This window comes from Annulohypoxylon truncatum, assembly GCF_022578515.1.
Source record: "Annulohypoxylon truncatum strain CBS 140777 unplaced genomic scaffold F4807scaffold_5, whole genome shotgun sequence".
Classification (NCBI taxonomy): domain Eukaryota; kingdom Fungi; phylum Ascomycota; class Sordariomycetes; order Xylariales; family Hypoxylaceae; genus Annulohypoxylon; species Annulohypoxylon truncatum.
In genome coordinates, this window is record NW_025953791.1 from 1174292 (window position 1) to 1187579 (window position 13288).

The following is a 13288-nucleotide window of genomic DNA, read 5'->3' on the forward strand; positions in this document are numbered from 1 at the left end:
AAGGCATGCTCCACTGAGATCAAAGAGTAGTACAACGTAGATAAACTCTAATATGTACTAAGACATGCCTATTCAAATGATTTGTTAGACTTAATCGTTGGTTCTTGTATCGTAAGTAAATAGATGCATTTTGCCGCTTATATACTAGTAGTATCATCCGGCTGGATTCAGTCATCATTGTGGCACATGATCCCCTGAAATGCCCCCACTAATATCATACGTCGCGACGTGAGGCCTGTAGAAGTAAGACGAAAGATTTCAATCGGCAACAAGTAGTGAAGTCATCGTGACTTAAGTTGTCTGATATTGGTTTACCTGATGTTATTAACCTGGTCGATTATAGCATGGAAAGAGAGTAATACGGCCGCTTACCTAATAATAGTATCATTAGATGTTGAGTGCTTGTGGTACATGAACCAAGGCAGAAGGGAGGGAATCATAGATTCTCCTTTGCCTCTCCAATTAATTGAAGACGGTAATGGAAAACAAAACAAAGGAAAGACAAAAGAAAAACATGACGGAGGAAAAAAACCCTAATAGGGGAAAAACCTCTGGGAAGGGGGTAATTAGGAAACATAACTGAATACATGACTGCAGAGAAAAAGAATAGAGGGATCGAAAAAGAGAGTAGTATGAAGGAAAAACGCAAGGCACGCCCCAGGGCAAGGGAAAGGGGACCACTACGATCACTAACACACCAGGCAGCGCGAGATGCCGGGCCCCATGGCGACATCCCAGGCCGCACGCCAATTCCCACGTCTCCCTCGATGGCCAGCGGGTTCGGTTTCGGGAGGGGTTTTCTCTCCAAGGATATTTGACCCTCGCCAAGGTAGGAGCTCCCAGCTCCAGCTCGATAAGGACATACAATGGGAGTCCCGCAGATATACCACCCAGCGAACAACCAATCTTCTCGAACCCGGGGCTGCAAGCAGGCCTCAACTGGCCAGGAGGCAACACACTCGTGCCAGGAAATGGATCTCGAGCCACGCTCTCTCCCCATCGGCCTCACGGTACCGCTGGGATGTGGGGCGACGAGGCTTTCAGGAGGTCCAGGGACATCCAAGTGCCGAAACACTCCGCGAACTTATCCACACGCCCCAATGGACAGTTCCCGTTATTACTATGACTGGAGTTTATCTCGTAAAGTATGCTAGCGATGACGGAGTGGTGGGGAAGGAAGGGGGAGAGTAAAGGGTTTGATTACACTCGCCGTATGCGGACTGGTCCGTACCAATGGTTGTCGACAGTTACGCCCATAGCGGTGCTTTCTCTCCCCCTAGCGGGAGGGTGTCCAGGGACCCCGGCATAAACAGGAAGATAAAGCCTAGAGTACACTAGTACACGTCCACGATGAGGTGCAAAAGGGTCGATATAGGAGTTGATAGAAGTCAATATTGTTAACCTCTAGGCTAGAGTTACTTTATATTATAAATGTGGTCAGCTGACGTCGAGCAAATGCTAGCAATTTCCAAGAGGAAGGAATTCTAAAAGCGACAGGCTATCATGGTTATAGAAAGGTTGTATGGGATTGACGGTAAAACCGGTTAAAAGTAGATGTGTTGTATGATTGTATGGTGGATGACGAATGTGTTGGAATAAGTTGTAGTGTGGCTAAGAATTGAATAGTAGAAGTATTGCGGATGATTATAAGGAAGATGGTGAGGAAAGGAAGTAAAGTAGAAGATGAATGAATGAATGTGTGCAATGAGAGTAGTAGGCTATGGGGAAAAGCTTACCATAGCTGGGGAAGGCCATTGAGAATTGAGATATTGATTGTGTGGGGGAAAATGCAAAATGGAAAAGAATTATGAGAACGAAATGAAAGAGAGTGGATCGGCAGATAAAAATGACACAAAGGCCGAGAGGTGAGTGGTGATACAGAAATAGTAGGAAATTAGTAGATGATACGGAATAGTGACAAGAGGCGGAGGGAACTTCGTTGAGTTGGGTTGAAGAAATGGAAGTGGTAGGAGAAAAGAACTTTTGTCGGTTAGGTGTCAGGTTCTAAATAACTAGCAGGTAGATACCCTCCATTAGTTGAAATCAGCGCATAACCGGATACCTGAATACTGATTCTTTTGAAAAGACGTTCAAGTACCTGTCCTCTATCCCGACGTCAAAGACCTTACATAATCACCAGTTGTTTTGAGTAGGTACGTACTGTGCAGAACTTATCCAAAAGGGAGTAGCTTATCTATTTTCAACCAATCATAAGCCAGGCTTTTACGTATTAGCCTGGGATCCAATTTTGATTGGCCTATCGATTTTTATATTTGAGAGTCAAAGTTGACTACACAGTTACAGTGAAGTATCTAGGTACCTTAATCATAATTTTAATCCAAGACGTTCTAACCAGTGCTGTTAAGCTGGTTCTGCCTTGGTGCCTGAATTGCTGACTCATCAACAAGTAGTCAAAGCATATCTGTCGCTATCGGGGTACCTGAGTATCCTCAAAGAATCTGTACGTAGGTAGGTTTTCACCACCTTCGTGCTTTACCCTTCGACTATCAAAGATATATTGGAGCTAGGAAACTCCGAGTTCTTGTCAGAGGTATCTGTACGAGAAGCGACACAAGATAATATAAAGACTAATACGGTTTTCTGGGGATATCTATAAGAGTTCAGATATCTAGGTACCTACCACTAAGTATGATCTATCCATCCCTAAGCCGCAGCTACTGAGAACCTTTGGCCTCCACCAACTTCGTTTGGATTTACAGATACTCCCAGAGGTATCTTCCGTGTTACTATTCAACTTCTCGCTACTAATATGACTATACAAGAGGAAAGTCATGCTACTTCAAAGATGGCCAGATCAAACCGCCACAACTTTCTCCTAGATCCGACAAGTACGTTTAACAAGGATTGTACACAGCGATGCTTCATACAGAAATGATCCCGCTGCTAGTAGAAGCCTTACTTTATTTCTACAATTCAGCTTTAAATAGGAAATCTGTAGTTTATCTGTCTACCTCAGCGACCGTATAAAACTTTCTAAGCCATGATGTGAAAATCGTTAATCACCGTCTAGGGGAATGGGCTTTCCTATTCGAACATGCATTTGAGTAGAAACGGGAAGTGACTCGGTTCACAGCGTGTAAATAAGAAGTAGTATTTAGTCTTATGTGTTTTCTCTTTACTACTTTTCTTTGACCCGTTCACCCCTTCTTTACCCCTGAGAAATTAAAGGGGTACGCCGCTTAGTAAGCTGTACCTCAGGGTATCTATGTTCACTCAGTACTGTTTAGGGTATAAGTGCGCAAGTACGGTAACTCCAACTTAACTTGGCCTACTGCTTAAGATCGGTCCTTAAAGTATTGTTGTGTTAATTTTCTCCTTCATGGAAACATGCGTCTAATCATCCACTCACCACACGCGCACTATTACCGTGAAACATGCGACTTGCATCATCGTCTTGCAATATCATAACGTTGCAAAGCACGAGGCCGGGATGGCCAACATAATAAAACATCGCTTTGAATACACATGTCGTTCCGATATATACCTATACCTAAATACACCCTTACACCAAATCCGGCGACTGCATGTGCGTGCATCCCAAAGAGCCGAAGGAATACATTCAGCCCCAGTACACGGTACATAAATAAGGTCCTGCCGCTTTCGTAACCGCCCTAATACGTAGGAGAAGTCGATGAGATATCGAAAATCATGAACGTCAGAGTTGTAAGACACAGTATAGCACAGGTAACGCGAGCTCGATAATGGCACGCCTTTGCTACCTTACAACTCCAGAAGACCGTCAACACCCTCGCTAACAGCAAACTATCAACCCTCAGTTGCGCTAGCTAAGACAGGACCCATGTATTCCATCATATACACGACGATTTTATAAATTTCCTTGATAATCCCTAAATAACCCTTCCCAGTGACTGGAGCACATCCTATGAGTCATCTATATTTGGATATAGATTCGGATGAAACCATAAACTATCAATAAGCGACTTGAGATGGCCGAGCGTATGACGACCACAAACGCCCCGAGGGCCGACAGTTCTGAATGAAATCCACCCATTTTCTACCCCTTTTCCGGCGCCTTATCAACCTCTTTTGATTCAGCGACTTATCACCAACGTGAACTTTGACCCATGGAGGCGTTAGGTATCGTCTCGAGCGTAATTATCATGTGACATTCCGTAATATCGTGATTGCATAGATTCCACCGGCATCAAGACTGCGGTGTAATTGGGGGTGTATGTGGCGTCGAGTGGAAGTAACTGGCGCCTATTTATTTCTTTTCCGTTTTTGAACATTCATGTATCATCGGGAATCTTTCCCTTTTTGAAAGGTTGTATCGACATATCGGGATAGCTGCTGCGAGTGTTACAGATATGTACAAGGAGCGATTAAGCCTAGTAGGATTAATCCGCTCTGCGCCTATGTTGGATGTTTGGTCGAACATCTTTGGCAATTCTTCGGAATTTTCCGAACCATCATAACATAGGACTGAATTAGAATTGGAATGTTAAGTTATCCGTAGATTTGTGCCCTTGTAGATGCGTCATATCTATATTACTTAGGTAAGCATCTCGCGGAGGCTAATGGGGCTCGAAGGACGCCGACGTCGATATAAATCTTCGCGTCTAAAAGATCCGACCCTGGCGAATGGCGATTATGGAGATTTAACCTTGCTATAGTTGCTTACTCACTAGCAAGGATCGACTTATCGGCTCGTGATGCCATGAAATTAGCATGACTCTCGAGGCAGTGGGCCATCAGGTGAAGCACTAGAGAACGATCAGTAAGTCTCGGATTGGTTCAGTCAGCTCAGCATGGATGGCTTACCTGGCCATATGGCGGATTTATCAAGCATATACGCCGTGACCCTCAAGATCTTGGCCGCATATCCGCCATGACTATCCATCTGGATGCGAGAATCAATACCACCATTGACATTGCCGCTTACGATGTCCATATTCATCTTCATCTCGGCAGTAGCTAGGAGCTCCTGAATCTTGTGAATGAGTTTAACATCCTCGTCCTCAAGGAGCATGATCGCAGGGACTCCTCCCATGTCAACATCGTCCTTGCCGAGGACACCAAGGTATCTCCCAACGCGATCCTGAAGCGTGGCAACCCATTCAGCAAGGACTTGTGCACAATCAAAGGAGCACATTGCGGACTGCACTGGAAGTTCCCGGCTGTTAAATTCAGCAAAGGTCACGCCTAGCTTGTCAGACATGGAGAGAGAGTCTGCAGCGTAAAAAGCAGCCTTGCGAAGGTGTTTCTCCCGTCTGGTTATAGTTCGACTGTTTGAACCTTGCGCCTGCGACTGTGCGGATAGCGGGAACTTGACAGCGGAAAATTCGGGGGATGACGATTGCGTTGGAGGCGAATCGATGAAAATTGAACTTGTGGCGGAGGCGTCGGATGGGTCTGTCGTAGATTCCGCGTTCGAAGACGGAGAATGCTCCGCGTGTTGGACAATCTCAGTTCCGCGGGAGAGCTCATCGGCTAAGCCATCCCAGTCTCGCTGCCAAAACTTCTCTTTAGTCCGGGACATATTGACAAATAACCGGATGTAAGCTAGGTCGAGCAAGGGAATAGCATCAGCTGATAAAGGGCCCATGCCAAATGGATTCGGACGTTCTAGGCTGTGGTGTGGGTTGCTCGCCCACGCCGATTGCCACGCTTTGAGTGCTGGTTCAATATGACGGTGCATCTTCTCGGTTTCTTCGTTTGTCCACATCTTGTTGTGGTGACGTTGCCGCGTTTCCCATATGTAATTGTGGAGCGCGTTGATCAAAACCAAGCAGCCAAGAGTGCTAGGTTTGAGCTCACTCGGTGGGATGTCATTAATCTGAACTCCTGGACCTAATTGCTGCTGCCCGTTGCCGAATGCTAACTTCTGTTGCTTCTCGTTAGTACGAAGCAATTCACTCAGAGCCTCGTGGAAAGTTGTTCGGTTGTGTCCAGCAGCCCGCACACCACCCTTCAACTGGAAAGACGCGGCACTTTCGGCTGCGAAGAACTCTTCATCGCTAGGTAGATCTAGGACTATTTCGGAATTTGTCAGTGCTGGAGTGTGATTATAGGCGGTCACCAAGAGGCTCGAGAGAATGAAGATGACGTAGAGAGTGCGCTTTCGCTCCTCCATCGTTTTCCACCTCAACCACTCAGCCTGTTCTTCGGATTCAGCCTTAAGTCCACCGTTCCAATTTCCTTCACCGTCATTCATTTGAATTTCTCGAATCTCCGCCGCATCCATTTTCACTGGTCGAAGCAGGCCGGCAGCTTGGGCAAGGCTGACAAGGGCGGCAGAGTGAGTCGAAGCGATATCACTCGCAATCTTGTCACCGCAATTATGCCCATACACAACATTCAAAAGCATCGCCTGGACTAACCACAGTGGCGTGTGGATGGAAGATTCCGGCCCTTGGGATCCCTGGTCAGACGACGGAGTGCGCCTGAAATCAGCCTTTCGCATGTCAGCTTTCCTTCGCTCCTCCAGATATAACTGGATCATCTTCTTAGCCATCTCAAATAGCTCTCTAGACTGGCTACGATCCATCTCATACAAAGCACCGATGGCTGCCATTGAAAGGACGAGGCATCCACTTCCACCAACAATATTCGGTCGTCCATTGCCTGAATTGGACGGGGTATCAAATGACAGGGTAGGAATATGTAAGAAGGGAAGGTGAGGATGGAAATAACGGAAGTAGCCTGAGACGTATCGTTGTAGATCCTGAGTGCTTGGTAAGTTCTTTATGTTGTCGGGGGAGTTGTCTGGGGTACTAGAGAACTGTGGAGACATAGGCGAGGTGGGTGATGTGAATGAATATTTACGGCCGCCAAATGGGGAACATTGGGACAACGCAGCGATAATTGCATTCCGTGTAGTGTCGGTAATGGTCGAGACGGGGGAGTGCGACTGATGGCCACCACCGATAGAGGTGGGCGTCTCCGGACCAGGGCCGAAGTTCATCGATTGATTCATGCCATGCGTAGTCAAGCCAGGCATTACCGATGGGCTAAGCGAACTCATAGATGGAGGTGGTGTCGAGAAATAGATGTCGCTCATATTCTTCTGAGATGACGGCTGAGGAGACACTGGTGCTCCATTCAAAAGGTCCGGAAACACGGTCCCGCTCATTTCCATGGAAAAGGGGTTCGTCATCTGAGGAGGACCCATCAATGCCGGTTGCCACATAGAGCTAGATGCGGTCGTCACGGCTGTAGGGTTAGAACCATCAAGCATCACGTCGCTGATACCACTCTGACTGGTGGTGCTCATCGCGGAAGGGGACGAGCCGTCAACAGCATTCTCGCCCGGATTGTTGAATGACATCTGATGCTCGAACCCCGTAAGCCAGTCAAAGCTATCATCTATATGCTGGCTGGGAGTAGACATGTCCGTCATTCCATTGCCAAAGGGGGACGTAGGATCCAACGACATTGAATGTGGAGATTCGGTATAGTGAAGCGCGTTTGGATTAATAGTCGAACCAGGCTGACCGAATAGCAACCCCTCGAAATCATACTCCGGTTGGAAAGGAAGAGGAGGCGCGGTCCGCAACCCGGCGTTGAAATCCATGTTGTTGATGCTGTGAGTCTCCAGTTTCGGGAGACCATGGCTCATACCTCTATGGCCCATTACGGAAGACATGCCGGCAAAGCCGTTGTCCATATTGTGCAATGGTAGTCCTACGAGGCTCTGGTGCCGGCTGTGGGTGGGAGGCATATGATGCTGCTGATTTCTGGCGACCTGAGCATTAGCAGCAGCAATCATATGCATGTGATTTCCGTCAACATGGCTAATTGTGTTTGCGCGAGGCCTCATGGAGGCATTCGCCGCGGCGGCTTGGGCGGAAGCATTTGTACTAGCAACACTATTCTTTCGAGCTCGGCTCTGAGCAGTGGCAGTGCTGCTAGTACTTTCGCGGCGGTTCCTGGGCCGCGACGAGGGCGTCGTGGTCTGGTGAAGCTTCTGCTGGTGGCGCAGGAGTAAGTCTCGTCGAGCAAAGCATCGCGTGCATTCAGGGCACTCGAATGGTTTCTCCTTGGTGTGGGAACGTTCGTGGCGTTTCAGATGTTCCAATCGGGCAAATGAGCGTTGACAAGTAGCACAGACGTGAGGACGAGGCTTGTCGGTCTTGGGCGGAGGAAACGGCGCGGGAGCGGTAGCAGTGGCGGTGGTGTTCACCGTAATGGAAGAGGCTTTACATATCAGTCAAAGTCAGTTAAACGAGTCAAATTGGTCACATTCGTGGTGGTTCGAAGGCAAAATAGTTCAAGCGGTTAATATTAACGAATTGATGTCGGCGTAGCTGACGGTCGCCGAGGCTAGATAGGATAATACGGATGGGGGACATGGAGGGGCAATCGGAAAGCTTTCTTGGAGGGCTTGGAGGGGATGTTTAGGAGCCATACCGGAGTCATCGTTGCCAGCATTGTTCCCTGAGACTGCAGCGGGCGGCGATGGGTTGGACATGACTGATTGAGAAGTGGGAGAAGCGGAAGAGATGAAGGGGGGGAGGAAATCCAACCGTCGACTACCGTCGAACTCTTGAAGGTCGCGGAATTGGAAGCAAGCAGTTTGTAGATATTTCCCTATTCCCTAAGATAAATTCAACGGCGGGCGGAAATCGAGGGTTGGGCGTAGGTAAGTGGGAGGAAAAGGCAGCGAGCGATTAGAACCGTTGATTGATTGTGGTTGAAAGTGTTTTTGCGCCTCTGCGTTGCGTGTGGTGGGGAGATTTTGGAGTGGGAGAAGACGCTTGGAAGGAATTAGACAGGTGGATTGGCTAGGACGTGGGTGGTTAGGCGCACAGTAGTGGGTAGGTTTCCAAGGTTAGGCGGATACCTCAGATTCCTTTGGAGGGGCAGAGCGTCAGAGCTTCGACAGAGCTAGAAGAGCTTGGACCTTTTCGTATCGATTATCAAATAACCCCTCGGTACATTGTACAGTACTATTGCCGTACTGTGTAGGTAGGTACGTGGGTAGGTAGTAGTGTACCTAGTATACCTAGGTACCTACGTACAATTCAACGACGGTTTCAACTGCCTGGGCACTACATGTAGGCTTGTAGGTAAGATAAAGAATTATGTTATCCCAATTGGAAATATCTGAACCAGCGGTCAGACGGCGAACTACGTGATGGAGGTTATAAAGGTCGGAAAAATAGATAAAGCAAATTTGACGAATTGAATTTGTCAGGTAAAAAGTAGCTAAAGGAAAATAACTTCCAAAAGGCAGAATAAAAGAGCCTTAAAAAACCAAACCGGGTAGAACAGGACCGGGTCATTCATTGGGTTGGGTTTAAGTTACTTGAAGGCAATTACGACGGACCATTGCCACAGTGTGATTTCATCTCACTTTTCAGGGCAGGCATAGAGGCAGAGAAGGACAGGTTAAGGTTGGTAGTGGGCTGTGAAATCAACTTAGCAGGTCATTTGATATGGCTAAAATTGCTTGTATTACCAGGCAAGTACCACTAAACCATGTATCTATAACTTCGTTTAGGCGATTGCGTATGGGCTGATCTTGCGCAAGGGCAGCCCGTTAGTTTCAGGGCATCTTACTCACTGACAAGGGATCCACGTACAGGGGTTTGTACGCCTACATATAGTCTGATTGGCTTATAAGGGAAGAACCGCCGGAGCCAAATCCACAGTTGAGAGTGGATTCTGGTCACAAGATGCAAATCTAAATGATGTATATTATACATCGATTCCAAGTAATAGCTATCCATAACGTTTGACAGGGAGTCACTTCATAGATCTTACCTTTCTCTTGCCTTTCAATTTGATTCACCAGGCCGGGTTGCATTCAATGTCCGGTTCTCACATTTTACCAACGTTCTTCTTCTCAACCACCGGGGGCGGTCGTTTGCCTATCAAACAGTACCAATCATCAATTCTCGGATATTACCCTCATTGCTCGAGTTGCTTTATCGCTTCTCGTAATATATGTTATCACAGGACTAAATCACCCGTTTAAATATTCGCTTAGGTATCAAACGTATTTACGGTGGTCTTTGCCGTTCTTACTTGGTGTCAGCCTCTTTGCCTACCAATGAGATGATCTTCAGGGAGTTACCTGTTCCACAGGCCTGCCCACGGAGCGAATTCGGCGAAATGGACCTTGGTAACCGATTTGGATCTGCTCTGGTTTGAAATCAAGCCTCCCAAGGCTCCAACAGCCATCGCGCCGCGAAAGAGACCCTTGGAGGGGCTGGAAGGGGACCGAGGGGCAGGTTAGCTTCGACACAACTCGTCAACTTCCCTAGGCTAGCTAACTGGCTGGCGAATCTGATGGTTCTCTTCGGTCTGTTAGCGGCCTGCAGGCACATCATCGCCTCTTGCCTCGACCAGTCCGGTCTTCCCTATATCTGCACCATGGTCCCCTTTACCCAATCGAATTCCTACATTTTAGAAGACATACAGTACGTACATGTATGTGTATGTATGTAGTATATGCACTATCACCATCGACGGCGCCGGATGAGTCGATCGAATTTTGCGATCCCGGCCGCCTTGCGTCAAGCGTTAGAGTCTTACGAACGTCTTGTCATTGGCTAATATCGGGTCCGTCTTCTACACTATGACTACGTATCCCGCGCTTAGACGTATCCAGCTAAGCATCCATGGCCATTCCCACAGAAAGGCATCTTTATCATCTATGTTGCATGCCCCTAGAGCTTCACACCACACGCAACACACGCGCATATAGCACAAATTACGTAGTACACACTATTGTTATACGTTCGCCGCCAGGGGTTCCGTCCAGGCCAATAGCCCTCTCCGGATATATATAACGTCGCGTTAACGATGGTAATCTAGGATTCATCTACTCCCGTAGTGATGAACCAAAGAGGAAGTTTGTCTCGGATCCAAGGAGACGACAAATCATTCAATCCGCTCAAGTGGATGACGAGGAGTGGCTTGCCTTTAAGCCTTCGTATCTCATACGATTTATATGGAACATACACATACTCTAAGTGTTCATGCGAGCCTTTCTTCGTCTCATAGGTAATTATGACAAACAAGTATTGCGAGGATATAGATATATCTTGTTACCGTTACCAGTTCCTTGATGACGAGGTTTGCTTCTCGAAACAAGGACCCCCTTTTATGCGATAGACTAAAAATGACAGGCCAAGCTAAGAAGACGCAGGCTACTGCTAATCCGTACCTATCTAGGTTAACTACATGTGTGTGGTAGGTATTCAAGTACACAGTTTATATCCGGATCCACCTAATATACGGGTCTTCACAGCGCGCTGTAGCCGCCGAAGATCGCAGCTTGCAGCTTGCTATTAGCTACCTATGTACTAATACACAGAATCCATTTCTTCGCTCACTCGAAATATCGACGGATATGTTTACGAATTGGTCCCTGAATCGAATATATGAGAAGTCTTACCTACATGACCAGTCTTACCTGCAGATAAGTCAAGCTTCTTCAACTAATCTAGAAGTATGCCGATTACATTTTCACCTCGCGAGGCCTAGAATATTTCCAACATCCTTCCTGAAACATTGTAAACTCCGCCAACATGGATTTATTAAGCCTTAGAACTTTAGCTTCACGGTGTTATGGCTGTGCCTAGTAATATATTCCGCCAATACTGATCGTCGCTCTCCCAAAAATACGGCATAAGGTATGGGCTCGACGGATAGATACGTTTTTGTGCGACTTAGCAAACCCGTCAATGAACAACCTAGAACAGCCTGTTCTCGTTGGTAGAGAAAACGTGGCATGACACACAAAGATGTATGTATAGGGAGTCTACTTGGTCGAGTAGGTACCCATTCCCTCATAAGGACATACGCTTCTCAACACTAGCCACGTATAATGCAATCCTTTTCTTATCTAGGGATCACTTGACGGGACTTCCACTCATTTCTCGAGCCAATGATGAAAGCTACCTTCCATCTAGGTCAATCTAGCCTCCGGATGCACAACCACGATTTTGCCTTCCGCAGCGACAGCTACTATGTAACTGCGGAAGCAAATCAAATACCTCGGATTGGCTGATTTGACAAGCCAAGAAATCTATGGTCGCCCTTGATGGGGACCACATAGCCTGATCCCTTTTTCTCGGGCTTTAATTATTATGGTATTATTAACACTCACACCTTGTGCGTTGCGTCTAAACTTCGACAGTCAAGAGAATATCTCTTTATATCGGACCAAATATCCCAGAAGAACCCTTCTAATTTCATGCCTCTTTGTGTGGTCTGCCGCCGTACCCAGAAAGAAAGTAAAGATCTCGGGCTTCTCGGGTTCGGTTAGCCGAACCAGCTAGGGCAGCGATAGGTTCCTAAAGAGCACGTTTGGGGTATCAACGGCTTAAAAAAGTAACCCTGCATGCCACGCAGTTCGATATTATGGCGCAATGTTCGCCCGTTGGCCATGTCGCCTCAGCCAAGATTTATCGAAACAGGGGTAGAACGAGGGTACGAACGAACCCACCGTTCGTACCATTAGTTCCTTTTACATAACTGCCTACATACATAGCATGACGCCTCCCTCACATACGAGGATTATTTCTAGAACACCGGTTTGATTATCGAAAAGCAAGACATAGCGCTTTTCGTTCCATATATCAAGACGAAGAGACGCAGCGTACGACATCAATAGGTACGGTGAACCCAACACTTGAGCAAGATCCACCCTCCCCGGAACTGAGACTACGATGGTCTCGTGAGAATCAGCTTTAACCAGGTACCTAGGCGAACATCCGAAATATGCATTTTATGTATGAAGAAAACACGAACCGAAGTGACCTCGACCGGAATTGGCCCCCGACTACCGTTGCATTAAACGATATCGTTTCGTTCAGTTCGTTAAGGTCTCAATCTCAATCTCTTTTCGTCACGCCGATGCTTTCTGTCAAGCGGATCGATGGATTGAACAAGGTCGTTCTATCATATCATCACCTATCAAGCCCAGGGACGACACAACTCCAGCATTTACTTCCATACCCAGGCTGCCAGGTAGGTAATCGGCTATTATGCAATCATTATTATAGGAGCTTTCCTGTCCTCCAAGGGTCTCGGATAGCAGGGGTCAATTCCTCTCCGGACAATTGACGAATCAAACCCTTGGGTGATCTGCTTCACCTTGATTATTCACCTTGGCACCATCTCACACCGCAAGAATCCGATATCAATTTTAAACCTATGCGTGTGAGATGGCGTTAGAAGCTAGTTGGATGATCTGTCAGGTGTATCATTTCCGCTTATGCCCAGATCCTCCAGCTACGTAATATTTTTCAGCGCTATGTCGTGGCCTTCATCCAATAATGCACAGTATACATGT

At 47.1% G+C, this 13288-nt stretch overlaps 1 protein-coding gene across 1 annotated transcript; it reads right to left on the reverse strand.

Moving 5' to 3' along the window:
• Positions 1-4511: 4511 nt before the first annotated feature.
• Positions 4512-8875, reverse strand: F4807DRAFT_313419 (DNA binding regulatory protein AmdX). Its single transcript, XM_047995095.1, has 4 exons — positions 8392-8875; positions 4804-8178; positions 4582-4745; positions 4512-4525 (listed from the first exon to the last, which is right to left on the reverse strand). Exons 1-3 carry the CDS (start codon positions 8450-8452, stop codon positions 4660-4662), a joined length of 3522 nt encoding a protein of 1173 aa, XP_047857712.1. The 5' UTR covers positions 8453-8875; the 3' UTR covers positions 4512-4525; positions 4582-4659.
• Positions 8876-13288: the final 4413 nt, after the last annotated feature.

Coding starts and splice junctions, on each gene's coding strand:
- F4807DRAFT_313419 (XM_047995095.1), bottom strand. CDS start 8,452: ATGTCCAACCCATCGCCGCCCGCTGCAGTCTCAGGGAACAATGCTGGC. Junction 8,179..8,391: donor TGCTGGCAACGATGACTCCG/GTATGGCTCCTA, acceptor TGATATGTAAAG/CCTCTTCCATTACGGTGAAC. Junction 4,746..4,803: donor TAAATCCGCCATATGGCCAG/GTAAGCCATCCA, acceptor ATCGTTCTCTAG/TGCTTCACCTGATGGCCCAC.